The following is an 18,295-nucleotide window of genomic DNA, read 5'->3' as shown; positions in this document are numbered from 1 at the left end:
TGGAATAGCATGTAAACTATTGGGTTCTTATCCAGATCAATCCAGAGAACCTTTTGAAGTTGGCCCATCACTAACGCTAATATATTTGTGTCTGCAAATCAAGCTGCCACTGAGTTTGCTGTTTGCTCTGGAAGAATTTAATACTGGGAAAATTAGAGCCAGATGAGCCTGTGCCTCACTATAAATTCAGATTTCAGAGTAGCAGCCGTGTTAGTCTGTATTCGCAAAAAGAAAAGGAGAACTTGTGGCACCTTAGAGACTAACAAATTTATTTGAGCATAAGCTTTCCTGAGCTACAGCTCACTTCATCGGATGAAGTGAGCTGTAGCTCATGAAAGCTTATGCTCAAATAAATTTGTTAGTCTCTAAGGTGCCACAAGTACTCCTTTTCTTTTTACTATAAATTCAGCTAATCTAAAGCCCTGGCTTGCAGAATTATGGGTCTTGTCAGCATCTCCATTGTAAAGAGTGTTGTGGTATCTGATTCTTGTGTGGTTCGAATGCCTTTGTTTCTGAACATTAAATTTGGCTAAAATGGGGGTCGGTGCGTCCTGCCAGGTACCTTTAAGAACAAAAAGAATGTGAGACACTGATGTTTGAATGTAGCACGATTGTATTTCTCAAAGCCCTTTTCCACAAGTGTTTCTTTGGACGTGGATTACAGAGTGTAATCCTTGAACACATGAATTCCCAGACATTTTTATTCAGAACTTCTTATGAAAAGGTGCCAGATTGTCAGCCTTGACGACCAAGTCCTCTATCCATGGAACAGGTACAGCACTGGGAATGGCAGGGCAAGTGCTCTGCATGGGCCTTCCAGGACCCCTCATCCCCACTGGGAAAAGCCACCATTACAGATTAGAGGGTAGTTCTTTCTCTCCAGACCCAATGAGTGCCAGATCCTGAGCTGGGGTAAAGCTGCACCTATTTACACCAGCTGAGGACTTGGCCCTCAGTCTTCAACATTTTTGCTGAGCCTTGATACCAAGGGTGCCTGCTGCTACGATAATGTGATGAAGTCACTTGGCCAGTGAACACTAGACTGACCCAAGCACCTCATATTAGATACTATGGATCACCAAGCAGGTATACCTGCTGGCCCTGCCGACCTGAGCGATCTCCAAACTGGTGCCCAAGAAGTGGAAAGGCTTCAACGCCCATTTGCGATCCCCTGAGGTACCCAATTCCTCTTCTGTTAACCCACTGTGTGCTGTGTTATTGCAGTGGTACAAAGTAGTACATATTACGAAGTACACAATCTGTGTTGCAAAATCTGGTCAGAATAGCTTAGGGGCCAAGTGAGAGTCGTTAACTCTGAGCTTCCCACCTCTTGTGGGTTTCAATCAGACACTGCATGGTTTTTTGAACAGTTTTTTGAGCATTTAATTTTAGTTTACATGTCAAGAGAGAGGAACGATAAATGTAAAAAGAAACGAGTCCCTATGATTCTGGCTACAGCCAACAGGGACCAAAAGCCCCCTCCCACTTTGGGACTATCAACATTTAAAGGAGCCCCACCTTTTGTAGTATGTCACTGCCTCATCCATTGTGCGAATCACCTGCAGAGGCCGTGGTAAAACAATTGTCAGCGACTCCTCTAGGTGTGTCTAGGGTCCTTCACTGCCCCTTTAAAAGTGTGGGTACAAGAAGTGTGCTGCACACTTCACTGCCATTACTGCTATAAGCCTGTTGAATTTCTTACAGTCTTGAAGACGTGCCACAGGGAGAGGCGCAGAGATGGCCGAAGGCGAAATAACAACGTTCACCGCCCTGACCGAAAAATTCAATCTTCCAGTGGGGAACTACAAGAAGCCCAAACTCCTGTACTGCAGCAACGGAGGCCACTTCTTGAGGATACTTCCAGATGGCAAAGTAGATGGGACAAGGGACCGAAGCGACCAGCACAGTAAGCAAATCAGAAATGTGTTCAGGACACAGCTCTTACTTGGCTTATATGACTAGTGCTGCCTTTACCTTACTGCCCCTTTTTCTCTGGGAGGTTGGCATTACACATCAGCTGCTTTTCCAGCCAAGAAGGGATAGGTAGAGTATTTATGCTCTATGCCAGGTTCTCTCACCTATCACAGCAACAAACCATCCAGAGGTTCAGCATGTGAAACAAGGCCTACTATACGTACACTCTACAGAGATTCAGGATGTACAGTACCTCACATTTGTCAAAATATTAAATATGAAATTAGTCATTAAAAAAATAAACCAGAAAGACTGACCACAGCAGGAGAGACTGAAATTCTAACTGAAGCACAGTTACCAGTTTACACAGTTAGTTGGCACTAGAAGAAAGGGGTTTAGGAGGATGTCCACATACTACATTGCAAACTCAGCCGTCAAACATGGTATCTGCATTTACCTCCGTGTAGACGATTCAGCTTGGTAGTAGGGTTGTTATGATGTTACAGCTGTGCCTTTTTTGCAGCTTAAGTCATGCTCTGGAATAAGTGTTAAGGCCCAGATTCCTAAGAGTGTGTCATGTGTTCTATCTGAATGCTTTGCACAGGATGTGCCATTGGTTAACTTTTCTTTTCCCTTACATAGCAAAGTGCAGTACATTCCTGAGGGACGTGCGGGTTTAACAGTGGAAAGACTCGGCTCAGAAAAAGTTATTCTGTGATTTATCATTTTTAAAATGCATTCATATTGCACTTATTTTCTCAAAACAAGGATGGTTAATTCTATGCTGAGTTGGTTATGTGTTTTATGTGCTTATTTGTGCCCCTGTAGCATAAAGGACACACAGTACTGTTGTGACTACCAACTGGTGTAACAAATATTAGAAGAGAGACTTAACCAGTTATCAGTAGAGGCCTGGAAATCTGCGGCTATCCAAGGATGTGGATATCCGCAGACCATGTTTGCAGATGGATGTGGGTCCAAATTTCGTATCCACGCAGGGCTCTAGTTATCAGAGTCCCCATCTGTGGCTGGATTCTCTCTCTCCCCCACCATAACTGGCATATTATTAGGGTCAAGACAGGACTCAGAATCACTGCAGTCCACAGACATCTCCAGCAGATGAGTCAGAAGGGGACCTGTTCTGGGCCAAGCCAGCCACAGCGGAGATAAACTTCTGACACAGAAGTCACCGTTTGTCTTACAATTTCCATATTCCAGTGTAAAAATGCATCTTCAGACATAAGGAGCATTTTCATACATTTGAACCTGCCCTAGAAGGACATCCCAGTGAGCTGACACGCTCTTTTAGTTTGCTCACAAATAGCTCTGTCCTAGAGTTGATTCAGCAAGAATCCTCCTTCCCCCGAGTCACTACTAGAGGTGGGCCTGAGCTGCACTATTCAGAGCTGAACTTCTCCAAAGTTTCAGTTTGTTCGGATACAGTTTCTCATCAGGCCAGCTCCAGTCTGTAATGAAGCAACATCACAGCATGGAATTAGGGGATGTGGTGCTGCTAGGAGTGGGCACTCATCCAGGTTTTGAAAGATCCCATGACACATTAGCACGAGTACCCGTATTTGGCTAATTACGGTCTGCTTATCCAAGTTCCCCTGCTGTTTCAACTAGATGCAGAACTATTCTTCACTTCCAGGCTTAACTACTACATAGTATTGCTGGGCACTGTCATACAGCTGGTGCATTTCACCCCAGTGGCAGATGCATTTTTGTTGTGGATGAAGGAACCCCTGGCTATAGATTGAATAGGAGTTGACGTTTGTAAATTGTTTTGGGATCCTTTAGCATGAAGGCACAATAAATGATTATTACAGAAACTTTTTTCTGGATGCTTTTTTATGATTATTTAAAGCAGACTTTTTTTTGCCCACAGTTCTTTTAAAAAAGAATGACATATTGCAGTTTTTTTGCTCTCATTTCTTTACTGGGGAAAGAATCACAGAACTATTTTAACAGTGCACCCAGCCATGCAAAGATTACAACGGCTGTGCATGTTCAGTCACACCTAGCAAGAGTTAAACAGGGGCTTTTGATGCATTCTTGACACTGATCTGATTTCCTTCACACTGGCAGATAGTTCTGGGCTTACATATGCCTTGGCTATGGATGTTTGGACACTTCCAAGTCTGTGTAAAATTACTATTTTCTTTATGAATCACATACAGCATATATGCCGTGTGACTCCTCTAGTTTCCACCCATCTTGCCCTTGTTTCTCTTTCCCAACCTCTTCCCATTGCAAGTGCTCAACTCCTGAATCTCCACACTGACATGCGTAGAGCCCTGACCAGGGGTATTCTATTTGCTACCCAAGATCCATAAACCTGGAAATCCTGGATGCCCTATCATCTCAGGCATTGGCACCCTAACAACAGGACTGTCTGGCTATGTGGACTCTCTCCTCAGGCTCTACGCTGCCAGCACTCCCAGCTATCTTCGAGACGCCACTGACTTCCTGAGGAAACTACAATCCATTGGCGATCTTCCAGAAAACACTATCCTGTCCACTATGGATGTAGAAGCCCTTTACACCAACATTCCACACAAAGATGGACTACAAGCCGTCAAGAACACTATCCCCGATAATGTCACGGCAAACCTGGTGGCTGAACTTTGTGACTTTGTCCTCACCCATAACTATTTCACATTTGGGGACAATGTATACTTTCAAGTCAGCGGCACTGCTATGGTACCCGCATGGCCCCACAGTATGCCAACATTTTTATGGCTGACTTAGAACAATGCTTCCTTACCTCTCGTCCCCTAACGCCCCTACTCTACCTGTGCTACACTGATGACATCTTCATCATCTGGACCATGGAAAAGAAGCCCTTGAGGAATTCCACCATGATTTCAACAATTTCCATCCCACCATCAACCTCAGCCTGGATCAATCCACACAAGAGGTCCATTTCCTGGACACTACTGTGCTAATAAGCGATGGTCACATAAACACCACCCTATACTGGAAACCTACTGACAGCTATACTTACCTACATGCCTCCAGCTTCCATCTAGGACACACTACACGATCCATTGTCTACAGCCAAGCTCTAAGTTACAACCATATTTGCTCCAATCCCTCAGACAGAGACAAGATCTCTATCAAGCATTCTTAAAACCACCTGCTGAAGTGAAAAAACAGATTGACAGAGCCAGAAGAGTACCCAGAAGTCACCTACTACAGGACAGGCCCAACAAAGAAAATAACAGAACGCCACTAGCTGTCACCTTCAGCCCCCAACTAAAACCTCTCCAGCTCATCATCAAAGATCTACAACCTATCCTGAAAGACGATCCTTCACTCTCACAGATCTTGGGAGACAGACCAGTCCTCACTTACAGACAGCCCCCCAACCTGAAGCAAATACTCACCAGCAACCACACACCACACAACAAAAACACTAACCCAGGAACCTATCCTTGCAACAAAGCCCGATGCCAACTCTGTCCACATATCTATTAAAGTGACACCATCATAGGACCTAATCACATCAGCCACATCATCAGGGGCTCGTTCACCTGCACATCCACCAATGTGATATATGCCATCATGTGCCAACAATGCCCCTCTGCCAGGTACATTGGCCAAACTGGACAGTCTCTACGCAAAAGAATAAATGGACACAAATCTGACATCGGGAATCATAACATTCAAAAACCAGTCGGAGAACACGTCAACCTCTCTGGTATTTGCTCCAGGGTGATAAACAGTTCCTGGCTGTTGGGGAGAATGGTTTCTCTGCTTGCCTGTTGTGCGCTATCCTCCTCCTCCTCCTCCTCATGATCTTCCTCGTCCCCAAAATCCTCATCCCTGTTGTGGGAGACTCCCCCCTTGCAGGTGGCCACAGACAGGGTTCGGGTAGTGGTAGAGGCACCCCCTAGAATTGCATGCAGCTCATCATAGAAGCGGCACGTCTGGGGCTCTGACCCGGAGTGGCCGTTTGCCTCTTTAGTTTTTTTGGTAGGCTTGCCTGAGCTCCTTAATTTTCACACGGAACTGCTGTGGGTCCCTGTTATAGCCTCTGTCCATCATGCCCTTGGAGATTTTTTCAAATATATTGGCATTTTGTCTTTTGGAACGCAGTTCTGATACCAATGATTCGTCTCCCCATACAGTGATCAGATCCAGTACCTCCCGTTCGGTCCATGCTGGAGCTCTTTTGCGATTCTGGGACTGCATGGTCACCTGTGCTGATGAACTCTGCATGGTCACCTGGGCTGATGAGCTCCTCACGCTGGCCAAACAGGAAACGAAATTCAAAAGTTCCTGGTGCTTTTCCTGTGTACCTGGCCAGTGCATCTGAGTCGAAAGTGCAGTCCAGAGAGGTCACAATGGAGCACTCTGGGATAGCTCCCCATAGGCCAATACCATCAAATTGCGTCCACACTACCCCAAATTCAACCCGACGATGTCGATTTCAGCACTAATCCCTTCATTGGGGAGGAGTACAGAAATCGATTTTAAGAGCCCTTTAAGTCGACAAAAATGGCTTCGTTGTGTGGACAGGTGCAGGGTTAAATTGATCTAACGCTGCTAAATTCAACCTAAACTCGTAGGGTAGACCAGGGCTCAGTAATAGACTTAAAGGTGGCAATTTTGCAACAGAAAAGCTTCAAAAATAGATTCCAACTGCTGAACTGGAATTAATTTGCAAACTAGATACCATTAACTTGGGCTTGAATAGAGACTGGGAGTGGCTGGGTCATTACACAAATTGAATCTATTTCCCCATGTTAAGTATCCTCATCCCTTCTTGTCAACTTTCTGAAATGGGCCATCTTGATTATCACTACAAAAGTTTTTTTTTCCCTCCTGCTGATAATAGCTCATCTTAATTAATTAGCCTCTTACAGTTGGTATGGCAACTTCCACCTTTTCATGTTCTCTGTATGTATATCTATCTTCTTACTATATGTTCCATTCTATGCATCTGATGAAGTAGGCTGTAGCTCAGGAAAGCTTATGCTCAAATAAATTGGTTAGTCTCTAAGGTGCCACAAGTCCTCCTGTTCTTTATGCACTTTACAGTGTGTTGGTCTCGGACAAGAGACCTTTAAAAAAAACCCAAAACAAACCCAAAGTGCCGCGTACTCTGTGTAAGGAACTAATGGTCTCATACAAAGATTAGTAAGTAAGAATAGGAGCTTCCCAGCACTCTTGGCTAGGAATATTCTCTCCCCACACTACTAGCACTGGTTGCTGCTACCTTTCACCCCAGGCGTGGCTGCGTTTCAGAGGTCTAAACATTTTTGAAGTGCATTTTGGAGTTCTTCAGGATAAAAACTTTTGTACAGCTGTAAGGCATTATTGTTCATGCTTTAAATTCTCATGTTTCACTTCTTCCATGTTCAAACCACATACTACTGTTATTATTGCTTTGTAAAGTGCTCTGGGATACCAAGCGTTATATGAAAAAACAAATTCTATGCTTCTCTGGCTAGAAGGGATGGATGTTTGGCTTCTTCAGTAGCTGACCATATTAGTCAATGGGGATCCCTCAAAGCATTTTCCCTTGCATCTATAAGGAACCCAGACTGTTCTGGATGAACAAGACCCCAAGGCCAGATCTGTGGATCTGACAAAGCTGTGCTTGATCTAGGACCCAAGAAGAACCACCTCCCTCCTTTCAGCTACCTTATTGCTTCCTCACACTGGGGACCTAAAGTCTGCTCCGGGTTCCACTGGCAATAGCAAGTCTTTTGGGACCATACCACCAGCTGGAGATTGTTGGGGTGCAAAGCAATCCTGACATGCCTCCTCTGCCAGGAAGAGTGAGTAGATGGTGTAGAGCTGGTTATGCAGCTTTATGCCACCTGAGGTTCTCTTACAACAGAATAATCCCCAGCTGCTACCTTAAGAGAGCTTTCTGGCTGCTTTTCATGGACTGAGCAGTGCAAAGCAGCCAGATCAGGAGGGAGGGGGTGGTAGAGGATTTGGTCCCAAAACTCCAGGGGATTCCTCAGCCTCTAGCCCTTAACAGCTCACTGTTGAACTAATCTGGAGCTCTACAGAATGACTGGTTCTGTTAAAGAGCATTCTGACATACTATAGAAAATAGCCATGCCAGGGAAAAGAGGTGGACTTACATTCCAAGGAATCTGTTTGGAAGTTCTAAGCTATTCCGATTATTATGCTTTCAAAATGCTTGGGAGGGTTTTTTTAAATAAATGCCAGACAGGAACTGGATGGGGAGATGGAGGCAGGGATGGGAAAAAGAATGAGTACAGCAAGCCTCTGTCTTAAGGTGATCCAGGGTTTATGAATTGTAATGCTATGCTTTTCTTCATCAGACCACACCGTCTCAATGCACTGATTTCAAAGCAAGAACCTTTTCTGTTGCATGTGTAAACTCTGCTACTGAATATTTACCGGAATATAGCTGGACTACACACTGCAGCTGTATCTGGCTAACGGGTGGTGTTGGGAGAAGCCAGATGGTCTTTACAAATTCTAAGAAAAGCACTTGAAATAAAAACTTAGCGCTTTATTTTTTCCATGAAAGCCAGTTTGGGGCAGAGTTTTAATTATAAATGCCATTCACACACACACACACACACACGTACACGCAAACAGCCTCACAGCAGATTGAACGAGGATGACCTCACTTTGAGTAAACATAGCAAGGGACGGGAAGTCTCTAACCTAGAATAAACTGGGCATGTAACCTTTCTCAAACCCCGCTCAGAAGAGGAGGTGGGAAAACAAACATGGGGGATTCTTTGGAAGGCAGGTTCATGCTCACAATATGCACAAGTCAAAGAGCTGAAAGTGCTGCATGCACTGAAACAGACTTCTCTGTCATTTTGGCACTGAGATACTATAGCTGGGATTACGTCTGGGTGGCAGTGCGGCCCCCTGTGCACCCTTACACGCACAGCAAACATCAAGTCACGCCCTTTGCCAAGGGGGGGACTAGGAATATACATTTTTAAGCCTATAAACTGCTATACATTCCTTTAATATTAAGTGTCTGATCTAAGCAAACAAAGACAGAGAGGTTCTGGGCCCAGTGGCCAAATAAATTGACCTCACAAGTCTTCATAGGCACATGTGTGTAGCAATACAAGCTTATGATCTACAAGCAATCACGCCTCAAGCGTTGGTTTATTTTGGGACTCAGCCAGTCATTTCTGAACACTTGTATCTTCAAGTGAAGACTGCAGACCCAAGCCAGTTCACCCAGCTGAACCCATGTTAAAGTTAGACATGCAGGGCTGGGAAGGGTGGGAAACACCTGTAACCAGACAAACAAATTTCAGCCAAACTTTCATAAATTGGGTGAATCACTCTGTGCTTGAGAACCTTGTCAATCAGAAATCCTGGGAAGCCTGGGGCCAGGCAGGACCGGGAAGGTGGACAGTGCTGCTCGCGACCAGTGTTGTCTTTCCACCTTGTTTTATGTATTTTTACAATGCTAGATTTAGCGAAGGTGGCAGTGATAAAACCTGCAGAACAGATAGGGCATGGTCAGCGGCAGTGCAGGCTTCCCCCAGCATGCCTCAGCCTTGAGCTGGGGACCACTTTTCCAGGTGAGAAGCAGTTCATCCTCTAGGCTCATTCAGCCTTTAGTCTGTCTGCTGAAGCTGCCAACAAGAGTGTCAATGCATTCCAACAGCAGTGGTGATTTTGTGAAACGGATATTTACCCACTACGAACTAGCATGTGGCAATCAACTAATTACCTAGAGGCCACCACATAGCGGCGACTTTTGAGTGCCAGACTCAGTCACCGCAAAATCAGGAACAGTTCTGGGAAATCTGTTACCTTCCCAGACCTTTGCCAGCTCCAGGCACCAAGAACGTGTATCCCTTCCTTTGATCCCTTCCTCCAGCAAGGAATCAGAGCAGGTTGCGCTAGAAGGAAATGGCCAGCTAATGTGGTGAGCTCTCCACCATGGTTCACTCATGACAGGCTGCTTACTCCCCTTTGCATGTCGCCAGTGCTGCTTGCTGAAGGATGTAGGTTTGCAAACCTCTGCCAGAAAGGAACTGAGTGTCAATGAGCTACTAAACTTGGACATCCTGATGAAAAATATTTATAGAGGAAACTCCTTAAAGGGATACATGCCAGTGGAATAACCCTGGGTACAGAGAACATTTCTGTGCACTGAAAGTTATGTGCTAAGCAGGTTCTATGCCTCTATTTTATACATACTTAAGTGGGATGAGAATTTGCCTAATAAAACACACCCTCAATGTGTAGGCAGGCTGGTGACCTCACCTGGCCCCTTTGGATGTTATTCATATGGCTAGTAGAAAGCACTGACTGACAGGGAGCAGCCAAGAACCCACTGAAGTGAATCGACTTGTTTCTCTTGAATGTTATGCTACCAGCAAAATAATTCACTCTGCTCAGAAGCAATAAGGTCATCCCCAATGCCACGCTAAAAACAATGAGCCTCTGGTCACAAGAAAGCAAAGGGGAAGAGACGATCTGCAATTTATCAAGGCTTTCCTGCTGATAGAGCTAGTGGAGCATGTGTTTGTATTTGCAAATGCTCGCTCTTGCATAAATCACAAACGATTTGGAATTTGGGGATTGTTCTCATCACTATCCAAAACTTTGGATGCTTATCTGAGTGCAAACTTGGGTAGGAGATCTGCTGAGAATAATCCTTCTGGCACTGCATCCAGTTCTAATTAGTAATGCCATCTGCAGCATCTTTCTTGCAATGTTCAGGCAATTCTGATTCTGGAGATCGGACAAGGAAAGAAAACTTTGCAGACCATTTTGGACTTGTAAACGTGAAGTTCATGCTCAGTTCCAAAAATGGACAAAGGTTTGGGGCCGATTCTTAATTATTCTCTATTTTACCTAGTTCCTGGTGGGGAGGGTTGAGAGGAATCCGTGCATGGGCTCTTGCCCGCTTTTCCTTCCCAAACTACTTCTCTCTTCTTTTTCCCATTCCACCATGTTGCTGCCTGCTACCAGCCTAGAAATTTTATAGCCAGCCAGAGAGGACTTTGTTTCTGCATTGTGGGTGGATGCTCTCTCTCACTCTTGGCTGACTATTTTAATTATGTAGCAGCCTCTCTTCCTGTTTCCCTCTCTCCTTCCTAGTTTACTCCCTTTACCGGGTTCTGGGAATGCAGCATTGAGCAGAACATAAGCAGATTGGTGGTGTTCCAGCTCAAGGATGGGCTGAATGCAAAATCCCAATTTGAACAGAGCAAACAAAGGAGTCATAAATTACAGCAAATCTGCTCCCATCCAGTTTGCTAATCAAACATTATTTACTGAACAGTAAGTGCCTGATTAAAGGATCTGAGCCACAGTGGCAAAGGTTTCACAGGGACAAGGGCTTCTGTCATTTCAAGAGACGACATTATTTTTTTTCTTGCCAAAATGAGGCTAAAATAAAATAAGGAAGGAATCAGAAGTAAGAATCCCACACTTGTCCCCCAGAGGCCCTGGATTCCCCCAGGTCACGGACACTATTTTATAATGTGTCTTTCCAGGGCAGAAGAAAGCTGTTTGGAGGCCAAGAAATTTGATGCTTCATGATCCTGATTTTGTAAGACTCTTCACATGATGAACACAATAGTTATTTGCCTGTTTTAAAGTGATGTTTCAATTATTCACACTAGAGCTGGCTAGAATATTTCTGCCTAGTTGTCCATCACAGTAGCATCTAAGTCTTCTATCTGAATGGAAAGAGTTTTCACGAATGTGCCCTAAAGCTTGTTATCTATTGGATCCTCCTCCCTAGTGGAAATATATTTTTGAAAGATATGAGCATTGGGTTTTTAATCATTTTTGCCTAGACCATCACAGAGCGAACTAAGAAGAAAAGTAACCAGCAGGAAAGAGTGACCACACAGCTCAAATTGGAAGTTTAAAAAAAAAGTGCAATTTTATGGAAGAGGACATCAAGTGTGGTATAGACACCAGGGCCTGCTCGCTGGTCCAGCACACCTCAGGCGATGCAAGAGGAATACACAGAGCTTCCCCCCCGTCAAAGTCACCAGTTCAAATCCAGTCTAGGTTGGTAGTGACTGAAAGTCAAAGTCTGGTGGTCTGTGTTGAAGTGATTCAGGGTCTCAGTCCAGTTCCTAATGGACAACTCTCCATGTCACATTCACCGCCAACTGGCGCCCTATTAGCAGTCTCAGTTGACAGGTCAGAGATTTAATACGTTATACCAGGGTTTCTCAAACTGGGACCCCTGAAGGTACTCCAGGGGCTCCGCAAGTCATGTCCAGGGCCACCGGCCCTGCTGATCAACTCCTTCCCCTCCCTCCCAGTGCCTCCTGCATGCTGCAGAACAGCTGTTTGGTGACATGCAGGAGGGAGCGGGGGGCGTGCTCAGGGGAGGAGGTGGAAAGAGGCAGGGAAGGGTGGGGGGACTTGAGGGAAAGGGTGGAGTAAAGATGGGACCTGAGCAGAGGGCTGGGGCGGCTGCAAAAAATTTTAAATCAAAATGGGTGTCCTCGGGCTGCTAAAGTTTGAGAACCACTGCATTATACTATCCAGATCTTTCTTCAGTTGCCAATTGTTTTCTCTCTGTGTTTACATCATGGCAGGGCAGCTACCCAGATTATAGTAGTATAAAAATGTGATCACTTGACATGCCTCCAAAAGGAGATATTTTCTAGGAGGGAGACTGAACTTTCCTACTTATTTAGTACCCCTCGTGGCTGGGAGAATAACTACACTTAGACATTAATAAACATATACTCAAAACATTATATGAATAAGAAACTTTTAAATAAAAAAAGACCTGGGGCTGAACTCTGCTCTCAGTTATATGTACATGAAACCGGAGTAACTCCATTGTCATTGGATTATTACTATTATTATTAGTGTTGCATTAGCCCCAATAAGCTCCAACCAAGATCAAGGCTTTGCTGTGCTATGTGCTGTAAATGCACATGGTAAGAGACAGTGCTTTCCCCAAAGAGCTAGCACTCTTAATGGACAAGGAACAACGGATGGGAGAAAAGATTATTACTACACCTATTTTACTGGTGGGGAGCTGAGGGGCAGAAAGCACTACGTGACTTGCCAAGGTCATAGAGCAGGTCTGTTAGGTAGAACTAGAACCCAGATCTCCTGAATCCATATCCAGTGCTTTAAAAAAAAAAAGTCTACCTCTGATGTAAATAAAAGAAAATTTGGCCCTTCGTTCCTAAAACATGGGGATGGGGATCGGACAAGGAGGAGTTTACTGTTTCAGCACTATACTGTCTCCCTTACAAACAGTCTGACCCTTATGAACAGGGACTTTGGATCAGCATACAATTCTTTCCCATTGCTAACTTTCCTAGAAGCATTGCCATATCTGTGACAATTTTTTTTTTGCTTTTATTTTTGTTGTTTTATTTTTACTTTCAGTTCAGCTGCAGCTAAGTGCGGAAAGTGTGGGTGAGGTATATATAAAGAGCACCGAGTCTGGACAGTTTTTGGCTATGGATCCCAATGGACTTTTATATGGATCAGTAAGTATGAGGTTGATGTGGTACCAGACATGGAGAGTTTTGAGGTTGGCAGAAATCTTGTAGCTCTGAGTAATGTAACCCACAAGCAACATTTAGTCTCTGTTTGTTATTTTTGCAGCTGGGTCACCACTCTTTACCCAACTTTATTTTTGGAATAAATAAATAAAAGCTTGTAAAGGTGCCCCAAAATATTTAACATATTATAGTTCATAGTTGGAAGCAGTAGCAGCATCATTATAGTGTCATTTCAGCTGCCAGTTTTCAGAGAGAGACTCTATTAGGAACTCTTGACCAAAACATCTCTCTTGCCCATAGACTGCAGAGAAATTTCAGCTGCTTTTCCCCGGGTGGCTACCGTCCTGTTTTGTAAATGCCTTTTTTTCAGGACGCATCACATCAGACTCTTCATTCTATGATGCAAATGTGACATTGTAGCTTAAAAACTTCTCAACGTCCTTGCTAGGTGAATTTAGTGCTTCGAAAAGGTACTGATTTGAGGTGAAGTTTTCTGTTCTCAGATTAAGTAAACCACAGGTAGCCGCATAGCTCCCAGCCACCTGCTTGCCCATTTGCCTCAGCCGTGATCTGCAGGGATCTGTACGAGGGAGAAGGTAGCAGTGTCTCCAAGCCCATTCAAACCTTGGCCTTTCCGGTCATTCTCCCAATAAGGACACTTAGTGCCCCATGTGCTGTCTGTTAACAACTGACCTGAGATCACCCTAATTTTGGTATGACATACAATTGCCGATTTCTCTGTTAAGCATGTGCATCTGTCACTTTATTTCAAGTCCCCTTCACCAGTATCACCAGGGTCCCCCATGCTCCCACCTATTTACAGTGTTTACCAAGCTTTAGGCCCTCTCTGCAGGACCTGAGAGGAGCAGAGGTCTTCTGAGTCTGAGCACTCTCTGTAACTAGGCCCCAGCTAGCCCTGTTCCTCCCTTCTCCCCTCTCTCTTTTCTCCTCTGGCACTTCCTTCCAGTGCCTCTGATCATTCCTGGGCTGATGGCCAATTGAGTTCATTAATCCTAATAATTTTTTCCTGGGGCACTAATTAGCTTCTAAGGCCTCATCTACACTATAGCCTTAGGTCGACATACGGCAGCTTACATCGAACTCATGGTGTCAGAGTACACACTACAGCCTTGCTGTCACCAGTGTAACTTCCCTACTACACAGACATAACAACTCCACCTCCAAGAGAGGCAGAGCGCTTATGTCAGTGCAGTTACAGTGACACAGTGTCCCTGCAGCCACTGCGCTACTTATCTCTATTGGCCGTCATTCTTGTGAAATTCACGGCTTGAGCTGTGAAATTGGCAAGAAAGCCAGCTCCTGGCTCCCCAGCCTGGCTGCTGGCTGGTCTCCATTGGAAGCCCAGCTGCCACCCAGGCTCCTGGCTCAGGCTGACCCCTGGACTCCCCACAAGGAGTCCTGCTGCCTGTGGGGTCCCAGCTCCCTGCTCTGATCCGGGCTGCCATCCAAGCTCCCAGCATGCCACCAGGAACATGGCAGCTGATTGGACTCCAGGCGTGAATCTCCCTGGCTGGAGCCCAGCTGCCCTCCCCGGGCTCCCCTCTGGGAATGGGGCAGCCATACCAGGCTCCAGGCATGGATCTCCCCGCTGGGAGCCCAGCTGCCCTCCCCACGATCTTGGATCCCTGCTCCACACTGGAAACATGGCTGCTAACACAGGGCATGTCTACACTTAAGATGCCCTAAGTGATGAAAGTGCAGGCTCCCTGGCGCACAACTGTAATCCCAGCTACTTGGGAGGCTGAAGCCAGCGGATTGCTTGAACTCAGGAGTTCTGGGCTGCAGTGGGCAATGCCATTTGGGTGTGTGCACTAAGTTCTGCATCAGTATAGTGATCCCTGGGAAGCCTGGGGTCACCAGGTTGCCTAAGGAGGGGTGAACCAGCCCAGGTCGGAAAAGGAGAAGGTCAAAACTCCCCTGCATTCTGTCACAGTGTCTCAGAGCTGGTGAGTGTTCAAGAAAGCAGCTTACAGATATAATTCCACAGCTGTAGCTAGCTACTTGGCCGCTGCAGAAAGAGTGGACCAATTGCACTAATTTCAATAGAACTGCACTACGGATTAACTGGCCCAGGATGTGTAGGTGCTCAGGAGGTGGTGTGGGGTTCTTTGACAAAGGAACTGATTGCAGACAGGGTAGTGTCACAGCTCACTTGTAGCTGATTGAAATGCAGTTGCCGTGAACAAGTTACTGTAGAGAAGTTAGCTAAGCCAAGGAAGCCTACTTAGCACGAGCTTCCACCAATTTTAGGAAAGTGCCTGTTTTAAATGAACATTGTATTAACAGAAGGGAGTCAGATTAAAAAAATACAGTGGTCTTAAAGGGGGGTTTGGGTAGAGCCTCATGGCAAACCACGCCTCCCCAAGTCTAACTGAATCTAGATCACTGCACTTAGGAGCATGCTTATGCCATTCGCTCTCACCGTGGATACTTGGAACTCTTTTTCAGCTATTACCGAGTGAGGAATGCTTGTTCTTGGAAAGAATGGAAGAAAATCATTACAACACGTACACGTCTAAGAAGCACGCAGATAAGAACTGGTTCGTTGGCTTAAAGAAGAATGGAAACTGCAAACTGGGACCGCGGACTCACTATGGCCAAAAGGCCATCCTTTTCCTTCCACTGCCAGTGTCAGCTGATTAAGAGAAGTACCCAGGGTGCCATAAAATGACCCTGAGTCGTAAGCACCAACTACTATTCCTTCTCTTTCTCTTTCACTGGGCAGTGTGACAAAGAGCTTAATTTTAGATCCAGGAATTTTAAATCTAAACGCTTTAAAAATAAAATAGAGCTATTTAATTGTGCACTAACCAAGTTTAACGTGGAGGAGAGGAAAATACCTGTAGAGCAATGGGCAAGTTGTCTCTCCAATGCATTCTTGTTGACGGGTCTCCATGGTCCGACCTGCGCAATAGAAAGCATGTGTGAGGCACATTTGAGGCAAAATGTGTGCACTGAAAAATGCAAAATGACTCCATAGAATATGCATAAACTTGTGTTTCAAAGGGAGCTCCCAGGAAAGTTACTGCCCTAAATGCATGGCTTACTAGAACACTAAATCAAGAAGTTATTACCAGGGGAATATACACACCTAGAGAGAGGTGCATGATCTATATTCCCATAAAAGTGAAACTCCCCTGGAATACATAGGTATTTTAAAGCAATCTAGACAGTATCTAATATACACTTCAAAAATTTAAAACTGCATCAGTATTCAATTTATCAACTGAAAGCATAGTCAAGAATTCTGCACATATCCTAATTGTGTGCAACTGAACTAACCACGACCCATACTCTTGAAAACTAGACATCTAAGCCAGTCATACACTACTAATACTGCTATATTTCTTGTTAATATCCTTCATATGTAATTTGTATTTATTTATTAAGTGACTGTGTATACATTATAAAGAGTTCAAGAATATGAATTATAGGCAGTCAAAGCCAATTAATGTTTTCTCAAGAAGGATGCAGATGGGATAAAGAGGGGTATGATTTTGACAAGAAAGTCTGGGAGAAAGGTCATGGGGGAAAGGGAAGTAGTCATGGAACTATATTACTGTAAAACAATTTAGCATTTTTATTTTGCCCCCAAAGTGAATTTTCCATTTGAAAGCGTAGTTCCATTCTGAATAATAGAATTGTGACACTGTAAAAATGGCACCATGGGACTTCAGTGAGTTCCATATCACCGTATGTGCTGAGTTTACTGAAAAGAGTTATTTTCTACCTGACAGCCCTGAAAACTCAGCCTGTGAGTTGACAGTCAAACTGGGTTCTTCCTTTTTCATGTATTATCACTTAGAATGAAAGCTCTGCTGGTCACATTCTCCCTTCATTGACACTTGTGTAAACTCATTGACTTGGTTTGCATAGCTGTAACTTGACTGGAACATAATACACATCACCATTTATAAAAGCACAGGAAGAAACAGAATCCAGCTCACTCTTCTAAACTAAAAAGAAAAGGAGTACTTGTGGCACCTTAGAGACTAACCAATTAAGCTTATGCTCAAATAAATTGGTTAGTCTCTAAGGTGCCACAAGTACTCCTTTTCTTTTTGCGAATACAGACTAACACAGCTGTTACTCTGAAATTCTTCTAAACTAGAAAATTAGTTTTTTTGATTACTTCAATCGGGGTGTGAAAAATCTACACTTCTGAGCGTTGTAATTAAATGATCTAAGTCCCTGTGTCACAGAACGGCCTCCATCTCTCGGGGAGGTGGATTACCTACGCTGATGGGAGAACCCTGTGCTGCTGTAGCATTTTAAGTGTAGATAAGCCCCTCGTCTCTGCCATTGCTATGGCTAGTATCACTACTGTATTTCTGTGATTCAATCTTGCTCCCATTGAATTCCATGCAAGCAGGTTCAGGGATATGGTGCATCAGTGAGTTACTTTGCTAGGAGTCTAGCTTAAGGACTGTGCACATGAATCAACCCCCTTCCTTCTTGTTGGGGAATATCAGCATCACTGTGCTCTGCACTGTAGCTTCCCTCTGAGCAGAGCTGTCATTGAGAGTTAATGAGAGATCAACACACAGAGCCCCTAGAGAATTGGTACCTACACTGGGGAATAAGTTAAATAAATAGAAAGATTTGTTCTAATTTTGCAAAATAGCCTGTAATTCCAAAAATTCAGGAAGGCTGAGATTCACTATAGTCCGGACAGAGCATAGACTAAGGTGATTTTCACGCTAACTGTCTTCTCTCCTTTGTCCTGCGTGACGTTCTGGGTAGTAAACACATCTACGTGGCCATAACCACGTAGATTCCCATCCACTTTTCAGCACACTTCCCTTCCCTTCTTAACACTCACAACTGTAAAGACTTCAGCTCTATTTAATCAATTTTAAAGGATACACTGGGTGCCTAATTTTTTTTAA

At 44.5% G+C, this 18,295-nt stretch overlaps 1 protein-coding gene across 3 annotated transcripts in view; it reads left to right on the top strand.

Annotated features, from left to right (window-relative positions):
- FGF1 (fibroblast growth factor 1) overlaps window positions 1–17,357 on the top strand; it is a 59,133-nt gene extending 41,776 nt beyond the window's left edge. For all 3 annotated transcript variants that reach the window (XM_074962090.1, XM_074962091.1, XM_074962092.1), the window contains 3 exons: window positions 1,705–1,906; window positions 13,267–13,370; window positions 15,855–17,357. In XM_074962090.1, coding sequence (XP_074818191.1) covers window positions 1,738–1,906; window positions 13,267–13,370; window positions 15,855–16,049 — 468 coding nt within the window. In that variant the 5' untranslated portion in view covers window positions 1,705–1,737 and the 3' untranslated portion in view covers window positions 16,050–17,357. The remainder of the gene's footprint in view (window positions 1–1,704; window positions 1,907–13,266; window positions 13,371–15,854) is intronic.
- Window positions 17,358–18,295: the final 938 nt, after the last annotated feature.

Source organism: Natator depressus, chromosome 8, assembly GCF_965152275.1.
Source record: "Natator depressus isolate rNatDep1 chromosome 8, rNatDep2.hap1, whole genome shotgun sequence".
NCBI classification, from domain to species: domain Eukaryota; kingdom Metazoa; phylum Chordata; order Testudines; family Cheloniidae; genus Natator; species Natator depressus.
Note: the sequence above shows the minus strand (reverse complement) of the source record. Positions and strands in the feature narration are given on the sequence as shown.